Below are 16,245 nucleotides of genomic sequence, written 5' to 3'. Positions count from 1 at the left end.
GCCCACGCGGCACAATCTAGCGCTGCCATGCACCTAGCCAGTCCCTTCGCTACAGGGGGCTGCTGAGTGGAATAATATGCTAAGGGTCTCATACTTTCTCCTCGTTGCTGTGTCACTGCTGCTTTGTAAATATCCCCACCAGCTGTAAACGTGGAACGGTTGGGACATGTCGGATAGTGTGAGGGCCGGTGCTGACATGAGACCAGCCTTCAACTCTGTATACGCTGTCTCTTGCTCTGGTCCCCATTTGATCTTTTCTATCCTGGGCTTTCCTCCCTTTACGAACCTCAGTTTCGGCGTGGCCGTTGCTGCAAACTGGGGTAGGAAGTTGTGGCAGTAGTTGAACAGCCCCATGACCTTTCGGACCCCCCTTATGTCCGTGATGGTTATTTTCCTGTCCTATGGTAGGATCTTATTTCCCTGACGGATCTCGTGTCCTATTTACCTAATCAGTGTTTGCGCCTTTTTGGTGTTTATTATAAATCCAGCATTTTTCAGTGTCCTTAAGACTACCAGGAGAGCTCCAGTGAGGCCCCTTTCTGATTCTGATGCTATTAGGATATCATCTACATATTGTAAGATTGTACTGCTGTAAGACTCTACGTTGCACTGACTCAGCTTCTCACTCGTGACCCGATGGAAGATGTTTGGGCTGTTGTGGAATCCCTGTGGGACCCTCGACCAGGTAAACTGTCTCCCTCCCACTGTGAAAGTCAATTTATCTTGGGATTCCTGGTCCAGTGTTATTGGCGAAAATCCATTGGCTACATCTAAAGTTGTAAATATTTTATGTTCGGTTTTTTACAATTACAGCACACCTCGGGTTTAGGGATGGCTGTCGCAGTGTCCCACTGTTTCAGTGGGGTCTGTAACCTCCACTGCCAACACCTTTATCTTAGTTTTCCCCATGTGGTTATCTACCCCGGTGGCCCATCTTCCTAGCTCATCATATCTGTTCTTGTCTATTGCCTGGAGCCTAGGTTTCGGATATGCGGAGCGCCTGACACTTCCTGGGTCCGAACGGAGTCGGATTCAGTATGAATAAAAATGTACTCACACTGTGACTCGTCCTGGTTCCCCATTGGTGTCCTGCATCTTTTGTACCCTATCGCAGCGCCAGCTGAAAGGTTCGAGGAATACTCTGGTACAAAATTTCAACACTCGGAGTCCAGCTGCAATATTCAAGTGGTTCCTTTATTATGCATGCAGGGAGCAAACGCTGTGCAATCCAGGCGCTTCTCCACCAAGGTTCAAATCAGCAGAGTTGATATATTTTTACTATCAGTTACAGCTTAATGGTATTAGTTAGACAAAGGCCACAGCACAATCAGCCCCCCGGTGGGCTGATAATTGTGTTCTTGTACATTAATACCAGTGCAGAGACTGGGTATTGTCATTTTGGAGACAGTAAAGAATGTATGTTTGTTCTATACAAATGGTTTACAGGGGCTGACTGGATGTGGTTCAAGGCTATCAGACAGTGTGAAATGGCCTTCCCCATTTCACAGAATCACAGTGCAGCCGAGGCCATTGGTAAATTGGAGTAAAAGATTCTGCGAGGAACTGCTCCTCCAATTACTGTCCGCTCCTCTCCCACATTTGCTGCTGGTAGGCTCACTTGTGAGAGAAACAGTCTGTTATTGGAGGAGCAGCGAACACCAGTGGCAGTAAGTTTGCTGGGGAGAAAGAGGTTTCCTTTCAGGATGGGGAGGGACGAGAGAGAAAGAGTGCCATAGTTGGTGAGAGTTCCAGGGCTCCTGGAAGGAGAGGCTGCCAGGGTCTGGGAAAGATAGGCTGGCTGCAGGGCCCAGGAGTAAGATACTGCAGAGCCCAGGTTCGTTGGAGCAGCAGTAGGAAGATGTTGGCTGGCTTGTGAGAGATTGAGTGAATGTGTGTGTGTGGGAATGAGAGAGTGAGTGTGTGTGTGTCTGTGTGTGTGTGCGTGTGTGTTTGTGAGAGAGAGAGAGAGTGTGTGTGTGTTTGGAAGTGAGAGAGTGTGTAGGGGAGTGAGAGAGTGAGTGAGACAGTGAAAGCGTGAGTATGGGTGGGAATGATTGCGTGTGTGTTTGGCGGTGGTTGAGAGCCTGTGTGTGGGAGTGAGAAAGTGCGCGTGTATGAGAGAGAGAGAGAGAATGTGTGTGTAGGAATAAGAGAGTGATTGAGTGTGTGTGGGTAACAGTGATTGAGCACGTGTGTGCGTGAGTGAGTGAGTGTGGGGGGGCTGTTGAGAGACCAAATGTGTGTGGGAGTGAAAAAGTGAGAGTGAGATTGTGCATATGTGGGGCTGAGAGAGTGAGTGAGTGTGGGAGACAGAGTGATTGAGTGTGTATGTGCGGGAGTGAGTAAGTGAGTGTGTGTGAGAGAGAGTGTGTTTGTGAGAATGAGAGAGTGCGTGAGTATATGTGTGTAGGGGTGGGGTGAGAGAGAGAGGCTGCCTTATTCCCAGTCTCAGGTTTCTCACCACTCTCATCACCATACACATGCTGTTTATTAATTACCCTTTTTTAATTTAGCAATTTATTGCTTTATTTTTGCTCAGCAATTGTTTCTTTTCTTAATGCCACAACTATTTTTGAAATTCATGTTTAAAGTTGTGCCAAACCTAGTCTTTCTGAAAAGTGCTCATCGGCCCCTTGAATGAGAGGAAAAATGCAATGTGTCCCTCCCACCAAGTGAAAAGGTTGGACAAGAATGGTTTATATGCTGCCTTTAATATCATAAAACATCCCAAGGCATTTCACAGAGCGATTGTAAAACAAAATATGACACCGAGCCACAACAGGAAATATTGGGACAGTTGAACAAAAGCTTGGTTAAAGAGGTAGATTTTGAGGAGCACCTTAAAGGAGTAAAGTGAGGTGGAGAGGCAGAGTGGTTTAGAGAGGGAATTCCAGAGCTCAGGGCCAAGGCAGTATTCAGTACCTTCACAGTAGAAAACAAAAGTCACATCACAGAAATAGAGATTAATCTAGGAGTGAAGAAATTTCGGTAGTTATTGTCTGAAGGGGCTTGACATGGTAAAGACTGAGAGCTTGTTTTCCGTGGCTGCGAATCTAGAACAATGGGGCACAATCCTAAATCAGGGCATTCACACTTATATGAGGAGAAATTTTTTCATTCCAAGGATTATGAATCTTTGGAATTCTCTGCCCCAGAGGACTGTGCAAGCTCCATCACTGAATATATTTAAGGCTAAAATAGACAGATTTGTGGTCTCTCAGGGAATCAAGGGATTTGGGGAGCAGGCAGGAAAATGGAGTTGATACTGAAGATCAGCCATGATTGTACTGAATGATGGAACAGGCAGTATTGTCTGCATCTGCTCCCATTTCTTATTTTCTTAGGCATGAGAAGCCACAGCCAACCATGTCCAGCTGCTTCATCAATGAACTTCCCTCCATCATAAGGTCAGAAGTAGGGATGTTCGCTGGTGATTGCACAATGTTCAGCACCATTTACAACTTGTCAGATACTGAAGCTGTCCATGTCCAAATGCAGCAAGACCAGCACAATATCCAGGCTTGGGCTGACAAGTTTCAAGTAACATTCAGTCTACACAAGTGCCAGGCAATGACCATCTCCAACAAGAGAGAATCTAACCATCACACCTTGACATTCAATGGCATTACCATCACTGAATCTCCTACTATCAACATTCTAGGGGTTACCATTGAACTTGACTAGCCACATAAATACGGTGGCTACTGGAGCAGGTCAGAGGCTGGGAATCCTGCAGTGAGTAACTCACTTCCTGGCTCCCCAAAGCCTGTCCACAAGACACAAGGCAGGAGGGTGATGGAATACTCTCTACTTGTCTGGATGAGTGCAGCTCCAACAACATTCAAGAAGCATGACACCATCCAGGACAAATCAGCCCGCTTGATCCAATAGCATTCACTCCCTCTGCCACTATCACACAGTGGCAGCATCGTGCACCATCTGCAAGATGCACTGCAGGAAACCACCAAGCCTCCTTAGACAGCACCTTCCAAACCCATGACCACTACCATCTAGAAGGGCAAAGGCAGCAGACACATGAGAACACCACCACATGGAAGTTCCCCTCCAAGCAACACACCATCCTGATTTGGAAATTTATCGCCATTCCTTCACTGTCACTGGGTCAAAATCGTGGAACTGCTTCCCTAACAGTGCTATGGGGTAGCTACACCACATGGACTGCAGCACTTCAAAGACAGAACTCACCACCACCTTCAAGGGCAAATAGGGATGGGCAATAAATACTGGCCTAGCCAGCGACGTCCACATCCCATGAATGAATTTAAAAAATGGCGGAGCCATTAAAATCAGGGATACTCAAGAGGCCAGAATTAGAGGAGTGTAGATATCTGGAAGGGTTATGGGCTGAAGGAGATTACAGAGATAGCGAGGCGTGAGGCCATGGAGGAATTTGAAAACAGGACTGAGAATTTTAAGACCAGAATTTGCTTAAATGTGTAGGTCAGGGAGCTAGGTTTGATGGGTGATTGGGACTTGCAGCAAGTAAGGACACAGGCACAGACAAAATCAAATATGGAACTGAGGTTGCAAACAGCCTGGTTCAGTGTCAGGCAATTGCCAGGGAGAGGGATTTGTACTAATTTTTAATCTTTGAGAGATAGTTGATATTATCACTGTGAAACTTCTGACAGCCAGTTTCTGTCCCCGATATTGAAGCGCTTTGCGCCAAAGTCAAAGATGGGGAGAGGAGATCTTCCCCTCTCCTGCCACCACCCAACCACCCAATGTATGGGCCAATATCAGTCGAAGCCTCCAGCTCTGCACCCTTCCTCGCTCCCTCGTTCCTGAACCTAAGTCAGGCCCTAGGAATGTTTAGGCCTCGTCAGAATGAATTTAACCTCAGACTCATGTGTGGCCACAGGATCACTGCCAGCATTACCTATGGGCATTGGTACACTCACAGGCATGGGGACAAGCATGGATTCAATCATGGACCGGTTTGCATTTTCAAAGGGACTCGCCATGATGTTTTTCGTTTTATGTCCCACCTTCCTTCCACATAGACCGACTTCAACAGAGGGTTGAGTTGGGGTAGTGAGGGAGATGCAGTGGTGTCAGGCTCTACTGCCTGAGTGGTATGGGCAGCCTGGGAAGCAGGGCAGTTTTTCCAAACATGACCCACCTCCTTGCATGTTGGCACCGCACACAGTCTGTTGTCCAGAAGACATGATAGATGGTGCCCTGTTGATTGATGGATAACCCCCACTCCATCATCTCGCCGCGTGCATCTCCATGAAAACCTGGAAGGAGAAGATATGTCGAGGCTTGCCTCCCTGAACCCAAGTGGGATCGGCACAGCCCCTGACATCATCTCACCCAGTTAACGAAGGTGGTAAAGAAGGAGCTCACTTGCGGAAAATGGTGGCGCATTAGAAATGATGGCCCTCCATACTGTGGCTCTAGAGGGTAAACCAGCAAAATGTCCTGCTCACCACGAGGCCCCTTTGGAGGGCCAGGTGCACTTCAGGAAGAATATGGCCTTGCTGTGTGTTTTCGAACAAGCAGCAATAGCTGAGGGGCCGACAGCCAGAGCCATGGCTTTCACGCATGCCTCAAGCATTTGTAACCAACTTCAGCTATAAGTGCAGAATCGATGATCCATCTCAGATTCTTCCACAGTCCTAAGATCAGGGGTGTCAGTCTTCAACCAATTTGATTCACTCCACGTGATATCAAGAAAGGGCTGAAGGCACTAGATACTGCAAAGGTGATGGGCCCTGACAATATTCCAACAATACTACTGAAGAGTTGTGCTCCAGAATTTGTCGTGCCCCTAGCCAAGCTGTTCCAGTACAGCTACAACACTGGCATCTACCCAGTTATGTAGAAAATTGCCCAGGTATGACCTGCCCACAAAACCGGGACAAGACCAATCAGGCCAATTAATGCCCGATCTGTCTAATTTCGATCATCAGCAAAGTGATCGAAGGAGTCATCAACTATGGCATCAAATGGCTCTTGCTCAGCAATAACCTGCTCACTGATGCTTGAAAACAATGTTTTCTGCCAGGATCACTCAGTTTTTTTTTAAATTCGCTCTTGGAATGTGGGCAAACCTGGCAAGGCCAGCATATGTTGCCTATCCCTAAATGCCATTGAACTGAGTGGCTTGCTCAGCCTATCCAGAGTGCAGTTAAGAGTCAACAACATTACTGTGGATCTGAAATCACTTGTTAGCCAGGCAGGGTGAAGATGGCCGATTTCATTCCCTAAAGGATATTAGTGAACCATTAGTTCCTGACCCCATTACAGCCTTGGCCCAAACAGGCACAAAACAGCTGAATTCAACAGCTGAGGTGAACGTGAAAGCCCTTGACATCAAGGCAACATCTGACTGAATGTGGCATCAAGGAGCCCTGGCAAAATTGAAGTCAATAGAATCAGGGGGAAAACGCTCCACTGGTTTGTGTCATACCTAGCACAAAGGAAGATGGTTGTGGTACTTTGAGGTCATCATCACAGTCCCAGGAGCTCCTCAGGGAAGTGTCCTAGGCCCAACCATCTTCAGTTACATCATCAATGACCTTCCCTTCAACATAAGATCAGAAGGTGGAATGTTTGTGAATGATCGCTCATTGTTCAGCACCATTCACGACTCCTGAGATACTGAAGCATTCCATGTCCATATGCAGCAATATCTGGACAAATTGGGCAGGTAAGAGGCAAATTTTGCCACAAAAATGGCAGGCAGTGACCATTTCCAAGGACAAAGAGTCCAACTACTTCCAATTAAAATCCAATGACATTTCCAAATATTCCACTCTCAATATTCAGGGGATTGCTACTAACCAGACACTCAACTACACCAGTCATGTGGCTATTAGAGCAGGTCAGGGGGCAGGTATTCTACAGTGAGTGACTCACGTCCTGGCTCCAGAATCTTCTCTACAACCTACAAGCGGAAGTCAGGAGTGTGATGGAATATTCTCCTATTGCCTGGATGAGGACAGCTGCAACAAACCTCAAGAAGCTCAACACCATCCAGGACAAAGCAGCCCATTCACCAGCAGCCAATCCAACAACTCTGACAGAAATGTGTAGAGCAGACAAATGCTGATGTCAATCAGTGTGCAAGTCTATTTTGTGACTGAAAGTGCCATTTTGGAGCCCCACGATCCAGCTAACACCTTCTCTTAACGTTGCAGTGTTAAGCAGCATGACCGATTCCCACACAAGTGCTATTTAAATAGATCATTCACTACTTACAGGTTGGTTGTCTGTTTATTTCTTCTGGCTGCTGCTGCAATGCCACTTGTTTTTGCTGCTTTCCATAGTGTTACAAGTTGCAAAAGTGCACAGAGAGCGGTTTGGGCAATGTTGAAGGACATTTTGCTGACTTCAGGGCTATTGCACAAACCAGTTGCTCCCAGATATGGCTGCACTAGTAGGCCTGGTCTTTCTCTTGGAACTGAGTATAACTGGGAGAATGAGTGGAAGCCATTCAGAACAGGAGAAGCTGCTGGAAAAGGGAATCGATGGAGGAGGAGAAGGGCTCTCAGTGAAGGCCATATCAACATAGGGTGCTCAGGGAGTAACTTTCCTGTCTGAACTTCAGCAACGACCAATGTTTGACACATCTGCACTTTTACAAGGGAGTTGTTACAGAAATATGTCAACTGCTGAAGTCACAAATTCAAGCTCAAGTTAAAGAATAAAATTCCTCCTGACATGTCCCCTCATGTGACACTGCCACGTGAGTTGGGACATGTCCATCACCTTTTTAAAAACTTTAATTAAATTTTTACAAAACCTACATGAAATCTCATCCCGCTGGTGGATGAGGTCTCATGCTTTTTCTAATTCCCATCAGGGCTCCTGGCCTGCCCACAAACCTTAAGGTTGTTCGGGCAGGTCCATTAATTACTTAAATGACTCTGTCAATGGCCTCGATTGGCCATTGACAGATCGGCGGGTGCGCAGCTGATTTTGCTGAGCCCCCACCTTCCAGAAAATTTAAATGGGGTGGGGTGATATCGAGGGTTCTGCCCGATGTCATCCTGCGTTATTTTACACGTCGGCAAGCAGGTCCCGCCCTCTGCTCGCCAACAGGAAAATCCTGGCCAAGGAAAACATGACTCTGTCACATGAGCAAGCACTTGATAAAAATTAGTTTTAACGGTTTATATATTCCTTTAAATCACTGGTCAAAACATCCTGACCCTAGATGAGGTTTCGCAAAAAATGCAAAGGCCACTTGACCTATTTGCCTGCCCGCCAACCGAACAGTTGGATGGGCAGTGAAAACTTTTCTTCAATTAATTAATTAAGGGCCTTACTAGGCCTCTTAATTGCTACCGCCTCTTACACGTGCCAACCGAGTGAAATATCGCGAGAGTGCGCGATGACGTCGGGACGCTTGCCCGATGTGGGAAGAATTCTGCCCTTGAATTCAGGAAAGTGTGCTGCCCACAAATGCCCACAGCATTCCAGCTGAGGCCTGACCAATGATTTATGAAGTTTTAGCATGATCGAGTTCGCTTTATATAATATTCCCCTCTTTATAAAGCTGAGTAACCCGCAAGCTATTTTTAACTGCCGAATCAACTTTTTCTGTCACATTTAGGATTTAGTGTGGGTTTTTTGGCTCAATTACATTTTTCAGAATTGTGTCATGTAATACATACTGTCACTCCATATTAGTTCTCCTCACATGTGTCAATTCACACTTCTCCATATTGACCTCTACCTACCATGCTTCTGTCTATTTCAACATTTCAACCTGAAGCCTAGAAAAACCCTTATCAGCGTCGACCATGATCAATCTCATGGCGAGGCGGGGCATAGTGGTATTGTCTATGACCCTCACTATCGAATCCCCTATGATTGCTGTATTTTGACTCTTTCTTTCACCCCTGTTTTCAGTCCAATCTCAAAGGGTGCAGGGGAGGTTTGATTCTTATTGGATTCCTCCAAGGAGTCATCAGTCTTTCTGATGTTCTGAAAATTAACTGATGAAATGTTGATTAAAATTAATAGTTTTATTTAATAAATTACAGGTGGAGATTTCAGAACTGACTGAGAAATGGATCCTCAATTTTCATCTCACCGTGTTACCTCATGTGTATTTATGGTTTATAATAAAGTTAAATGAAGATTTCACATATGACAAATGTCAGGTTAATATTGATTCTTTATTGTTGTTCTCAGCAATTGAAGGAAAATACATGGAGATATTTTCAGGAATTTGAGTCAGAATTAGCATATAAAGAGGAACATTGTTTTCAAGAATGCATCAGTTTTATTTGAACATAACTTGTTATTTATTTTTGTAAGAAGAGCACAGAGATTTTTATAGGTGTTGATAAGGGAACATTTTCATCAATTGCATTGCTTGATCAAAGCTGAAGGGTTTATGTCATCTTGGATTTAAATGTACTGCTTGGATATAGCATCGACCACCACCTTAAAAAATTTATCCCAAGTTGCATGGATGTGAGGGGTGAACTTGTCCTTCTTGGACCAAGCCATTTCGATAATGATGCAGTCAGTCAGCAGCTATGAGAAAACAAAGATCCATTATCTAATTTGAAACAAAATGTATGCTAATGGGTTAAATTTAAAATTTAAAGCACCAAAAGATTTTGTCAGAAAATATTAAACGGGAAAGTTAATCACTCCAGGAAAAATCTCTGCATACATGGAACAGTGAAAACAAATATTCATTAAGATCAGCTTGTAATCTTGTGTAAAACATTGTACGAGCCAATGAGAAGATGTGAGGACAACCTGGAACCAGTTGATGTATTTAAGTTTTGTGAACCTGTGCACTCCATGTCCAGAGTTATGGCTTCACCTGACTTTGCAGCAAAAGGGGAATGAGACTCTCTTTTTCAGTGGAAACCAGATAACCCCAAAGCAATACTTTCCCTCTTTCAGGAAGTCTCAGTCTACTTTATTTCATTGTCATGTCAACTCTAATTCTGGAATTAGCTTTCATTTACAGCATAACTTTAGTAAAAATGGAACATATATTTAAAAAAGATTAGTTTCTTACATGGAAGCTTCCAGCATCCACATACAACTCATCAGCGTGCTTGCTGCTGAGCACCTTAAAGTGCGACTTGACATCATCCAAATGGCTGACCGCAGTATCCAGAGCACCAGACACTTTAGCTGCATGTCCTTGAACAGTAAATCCATGTCGGTCTTTAAAGTAGCGGAAAGTCCAGGGATAAACCTTAAACATCCTGGAGGGAAAAAGCATAAAAATTCAAATTAACATCAAACACTAGATTGAATTTAAATCTCAAATCGAATTAGTGAATCATTTGAACTAATAAAAAGTTAAGCTTTACATCAGTTTGACTGGAACTTCAATGAAACCTTTAATACTAATTCCCTAATCACGTAGCAATAAACACCCATCACCACAACGTTTGTGCAAAGAATAATGAATTACATTAAAATCAAACTGTATTCACACTATACCTTCCAAGGGCACTGGATATAAGTTTGATTTTATCGATACTGCCCCATGCGTGGGTGATTTCCTCTTTCTCTTCTTGAGTCCAGTGCACCATTTTGGCTGTTAATATCTCACCGCAGTAGCTCGTACAAAAAGGCTGTGTTGATCTGCAGTTTCTGTCTGATTTTTATAGTCTGCAATAGGGCATGTCCCAAAGCAAAATTCCAATATAATAGGCTGACTGATTGGTAGGTGGGACCCTCTTCTCTATCGCTGGGCAGCACTCTTCTGTGTTTGAGTGTTAAGATAAACACATGTTAAATATTCAGTCCTTCCTGCCTCTCTTGTGTTCACTCATCGCAAAGAGTAGTTGTACTATTTTGCTGAATAATATGTTAAGAAGAGGGCCAGAGAGAGAAGTCATGGGCCCTTTTGCTTCTCCCTTATTCCACCCGCCTGTCCCTTTAACCCTCCCCCTCAGTCATGCATGACATTTTTCCCTGTTCAAGATTCACTAACTAATTTACCAAACAATCACAGAAAGGAATGATAACACACATTGTTGGCACCTGGTTACAAATATCCTCTGATATATATGTAGCATGGGTCATTAACATTAAGGCAGTGTTAGTTTGTGTGTGTCCTATAGGTGATGCCACTAGGACCATTAAACAAACCAGGGACAATACAAATTTTACTGTATCAGCTTCATGTAATATTGTGAATTGGACAGGAAAATATCCCATTGGTTATTTATAACACTGTGCAGGTGATAACATTGATATCTATGACTGCCTCAGCCCTCAGTGAAATGTTCTGCACATTACAACATATCAACACGCTGATAGGAAATTCATATTTGGGGGAAAGATTCAATACTTGCAGCCCAGTTAAACTGCACAAGATCTTTTCCTTTCGATAGAAGTAGAAGACTTTCTCTCATCTGGGTGCCCATAACCTCTGAACTCCAGAGCAGTGTAACTGGTGGGTACCCCAAACATGCTCCGGAGAACTCCCCAGGCAGTTCCCAGGTAAGGATTGCGCGGCAATTGCCCAGGAAGTTCAGACTTCCAATGGGCACTTGTCCGGCACCAGGAACCATCGAATACTTTGATTTAAGTCACAAAATTTTGGATGGTTCCAACTCTCATACAACAATAGTCAGCCAAAAAATTTAGGCCACTTCGAGCTTCTGGGTAACTATTGTTCTGACCATTCCCAAACTCCTTCGGGCCCCTGACTATCCCCACCCCCCGCTACACCACTCTGACCCCCACGGGATCATCCTCCACACACCCAAGTGAGCCTCCAGCTCCCCAACTACGCCAACTCCTTCAAGCTCCCCCAACACCTCGGCTACCCCTCTAAAGTCCCATGAGACATCCCTACCCTCACCCCCCAACCCCCACAGGACACCCTAACTAAACCACCCCCAACTTCAACCCCCCGATACTACCACACTGACTGCACTCATCAACAGCACACCACACCATGCTTGTGCGCTCCCCGTGATTGCACACTCCCCCCAACAGCACCCTCCCCACCCCTGACTGCACCCCCTGACTTAACTCCCTTTGACAGCAGCTGCTCACATACACACCCCAAGCCTGCACCATCCCCACTTCCCACCCCCAACTTCAGCCTCCTCGAGTGCACCCCTTGACTGACCACCCCTGAATAAACACCCCACCCTGACCACCCAACCCCCACCTCCCCACCCTTAGCACTGACCGTCTAATCCAAGCCCCTGACAACCCTAACACTGACAATTAATGGCACCCCACACCCCCCCTCCCCAAACCTGCTCATTGACGTTACAAACCTAGCTTCTCCCTGGTTTGAGAGTGGCGGGGGCTTTAAACCAACATGATTAATGGCATCTCGTAATGTAAAAAGGGGTCATGGCCTCCCTGCATCCAACTACATAGCCCTCAACTGAATCTCTCAGGAGCGCAGTGCCCTATGCAGTTCCAACCCAGTCTGCATCAGAAAGTCTGGTGTCAAAGGATCATCTGGATTTCAGTGAAGGAGAGGAGGAGTGAAGTAGCAGTCCCATTGGAATTTCCACTCTGTGGAAGTTCAAGTCCATTATTTCATAGAAGGGGCGCAATTGGATTCTATTTTATCAGTAATGTCACACAATAGAAAGAAAAAATTATTCCTCAGCAACAAACTGGCATAATTGTACAAAATAAGTCTTCACTGTTAGTGAGAAGAGTTGGAGCCCTCAGGTGCCTCTCTGCGACACATCCTTTAAGAAGCCAGAGGACAAAGACTGAATGGTTTACAAAAGTGTTTGTGTTTGCTTGGTCAGCAAGTCTGGAGACTCTACTGTTTGCTGGTTCTCACCACAATATATTTTCAATTTCTCCTCGCAACATAGCCTTATCACCATGGATGTAAGTGTCCCAGATTTCCACTAGGTGTGGTGCAGATGGGAAAAAGTATGTTTTTCCCACCGGCCGCAATGGTGGGTTTTTGCCAATCCCAATCCTGCCTCATTAATCATGCATTCCTGGGAAACATGCTGTTTCAATGGTGGGTGGGCTCTCATTTGCCTGCCATGCCTCACCTAGCCATTTCATCATTCCAGACGCCACGACCACTTAGCCCCAAAAGGCAAAAGGTTTGCAGGCCCCAGGTTTAGTGACACATCCCTCGAACACCTTTCGGATGCAGTGGAAACCTGCCACAAATTGTGTGTCCTTGGCGAAGGTGGCATCTGTGATCTCATGGATGTATTTGAGGGTGGAGGCTTGTGATGTCCCACAGAGGTCATCTGTAGAGCACTGAAAGGAGCCACTGGGGTAGAAATTGAGCGCAGCTGTCACTTTCACAGCCACTGGCAATGGTTGCCCTCCGTGTCCCCATGGCACCAAATCCTGCAGCAACTGGCAGATGTGACTGATCAGCTCCCTAGACATGCACAGTCTTCAGTGACATGGGTTCTCTGTCATCTGCAGGTAGGAGATGTAGCGTCTGTAAACCCTGGCTCTAGCTAGGTGCCGACCAGTGACAGCTCACTGTGACTCTTCAGTGGTATCTGCAGGTGCCCCAGCCGCCCCTTCTTCCAGAGGGTGATGCTTCTCCCTCTGCGCAGCCAGGTAACTCCGTCACTCTCTCCTCCTTCGTCTTCTCTCTCTGTATGCTGTGAGGCGTACAACTAATTCACCAGGCTCCATGTTCCTGATGTACTCCTCCTGCAGGATGAAAGAGAGATGCCTGGGCTAGCTTGGTTATGCTAAGAATCCCTCTTGGTTAAGTCTGAAGGCTTCTTAATGCATCCTGGAGAGTGTCAGCAACCATTTGGGCGGCCAGAGTTTAGTGCACTACATGGCTGCCCGAAACCACATCCACCTCTGCCCCTGTCCACCTGACCAATTGGCAGCAGCTTTGCCCATTGGACTGCATGCTGTGCTCTCAGCTCAGGCACAGACATTCTCCTAACCCACACAGCAAGGCTGCACTGTTAGCTTGAACCATGGGGGAGACTGGTCCAAACCAGGATGCTGACATTGTAAGGAGCTGTGAGCACCTCTACCAATGACTGCTCCATGGCCAGCTTTAGCAAGGAGACTGTACAATGTGCCCAGTCATCCAATTGTTCTGCTGTCAACTAAAATGATCAATAGTTTGCATCTGTGCCGGGGGGGGGGTGAAAAGTTCAGGAGCATTTGGTGGCACTTTCATGCCTCTGCGTTGTTTGTGTGGGCAGGTAAGCTAGAGGCCTGACTCCAAGCAGATTAATGTGCCTGCGCCTGACCTGGGGAGGGATGGTCCTTGTACAAACTTTATACAAGGTTTCCCTAATGCATCCCTCCTCACCACATCGCACATGCTTGTGCACTACCATCAACTGCAGTGCAGCCCTTACAGCCCCACTACTCGCCTCAACGGTAGGGCACACTTGTCCCCCGCAACTCACCTCGAATGCAGTCTAGCCCTTGTCCACCCCAAGCCTTCTCAACCTTGATTTACAACAGATGACCCTGCTGAGTGCTGCATGACCTTACTGTACACTCTCCTCCGGGATCCCCTCAAAGTGCAGCCTGCCAAGTGCACACCTTATATATGCTGTTGTGAAATGGGTCAGTGTCTTTGGATGATCCAGCGTGGGGGATGATTCAGGTGGGAATGACGTGCAGATATAGTACAATGAGCTTCCCAATATTGAACTGCGGAAAACACAGCCTGCCATTGACAGACAGAGCAGACGCTTGCAAACTGGTTTCACCACATCATGAATCCTATTTTTGGCCTCTCGCCATATTCTCCACTCACACCACTGATCATGCTTGACACATAAAGGCATAGAAAATTCCACCCCATATTTCATACCTCAAAAAATTCATCATAAGCACCAAGATAGAGTAGGGTAACAGGTCAGTATATAAAAGGACAAGATTTGTGTCAATGGGAATCGAGAATCCTGTGCAGTGTAAAACAGATTATTGATTCACTATGAGCCTATTACACACTCCTGTCCTGGCAACTTCACCCCACAAAGCCCACTTGGTAAACTTCCATTTCCAACAAAATTAGCAGAACTCCAGCCTCTGTTTGGAAGATAATTAAGGATCAGAAATGCCATCTATTGCAGCTCATCTCATCCATCTAAATGACATATGAACTTACATTTTAAGAGCAGGAGCAGGCTATTTGGCCCCTCGAGCCTACTCTGCCACTTGATAATATTCCCTACATTAGACCAGTGGCGACTACAACTCAAAAGCACTGAATTGGTTGCAAAGTGATTTAGAAGATCATGAATGGTGCTGTATAAATGCAGTTTCATTACGTTTGCATGCAGTTGGCAGAGTGACTATAGCAACAGTGAAATTGGAGGCCCAATGCTGAATCTCTAAGGATAAATAATCCCAGAGCAATCAACTGATGTGAGGAAAGTGGCTATAAAGAAATTACTACTTTTACAAAACAATACAATTCTGTAGCTAATCCAACCTTACCATTCTGACATTCCTAGCACCAACCTACAACACATCACAAATGGCATCTGCCCATTTTATGCTGATGACCCTATCCCCATAATTTGTCAATCAAACATGTACCAGCAGCTTAGGCAAAATGTACATTTATTTGTTGAGCTGAAGGGTACAGGGTACAGACCATACCCAACCAGCGCGTGCTTGCAAAACTCAAAACACAGCGTGCAACATTAGACTGGATTCCACGATTGGACATTTGCTAAGTAGTCCTCAGTGTGCTAAGAATAATGCTGACAACCAAATTAAGATTGTCAGTCAGGCTCACAATGTGGCACACTTGTGTATACTGGAAGCTACATATATTAATACACAGGGCCCTGTTCTTTGCAGACAGAAAAAGCATATACACACATTGCGCCTGTTTCAGTTAAACAAAACAAATGACAGCCATTCACTGATTCATTCCTCAGGGCAATGCCTTGACCGATCTGGGTCAAGCTGCCTGGTTTAAATTTCAAACAATGCTTGGCGGTTAACTGTCAGTCACCATCAGTGGTGAATTCTCCACGGCAATGCCACTTGCCAACCTAGTGGTACTGCCTGCAGTTCTGGACATCATACTTGAGAGGAAGAACGTGAAGGCACAGGAGTGAGTACAGAGGAGATTCACAAGAGTGAATCTGTCCTCCTCTACTGCCTGTGGTGTCCTAGATCTGAGGACACTGCTTGACCAGCGTTTTGCTGCTGTTCCCTGAAATCTCTGCATTCTGCCAAGTGAACATGCAGCAGCTCACAGCACAGCTCTGCAAGTGGGCATAGCAACCCAGTTCAAGGGCTTAACCTCACATTCAGATCTTCACTCCACTACCCCTT

General features: G+C 45.7%; 2 protein-coding genes across 2 annotated transcripts in view; one reads left to right on the top strand and one right to left on the bottom strand.

Annotated features, from left to right (window-relative positions):
• LOC121287789 (hemoglobin subunit beta-like) overlaps positions 1-16,245 on the top strand; it is a 394,963-nt gene that overhangs the window by 165,405 nt on the left and 213,313 nt on the right. The gene's annotated exons all lie outside the window — the stretch shown is intronic.
• On the bottom strand, positions 9,134-10,611 carry LOC121287785 (hemoglobin subunit beta-like). Its single transcript, XM_041205708.1, has 3 exons — positions 10,450-10,611; positions 10,016-10,208; positions 9,134-9,516 (listed from the first exon to the last, which is right to left on the bottom strand). Exons 1-3 carry the CDS (start codon positions 10,539-10,541, stop codon positions 9,388-9,390), a joined length of 414 nt encoding a protein of 137 aa, XP_041061642.1. The 5' UTR covers positions 10,542-10,611; the 3' UTR covers positions 9,134-9,387.

This window comes from Carcharodon carcharias, chromosome 15 (assembly GCF_017639515.1).
Source record: "Carcharodon carcharias isolate sCarCar2 chromosome 15, sCarCar2.pri, whole genome shotgun sequence".
NCBI lineage: Eukaryota > Metazoa > Chordata > Chondrichthyes > Lamniformes > Lamnidae > Carcharodon > Carcharodon carcharias.
This window is presented reverse-complemented; position numbering and strand designations above follow the sequence as displayed.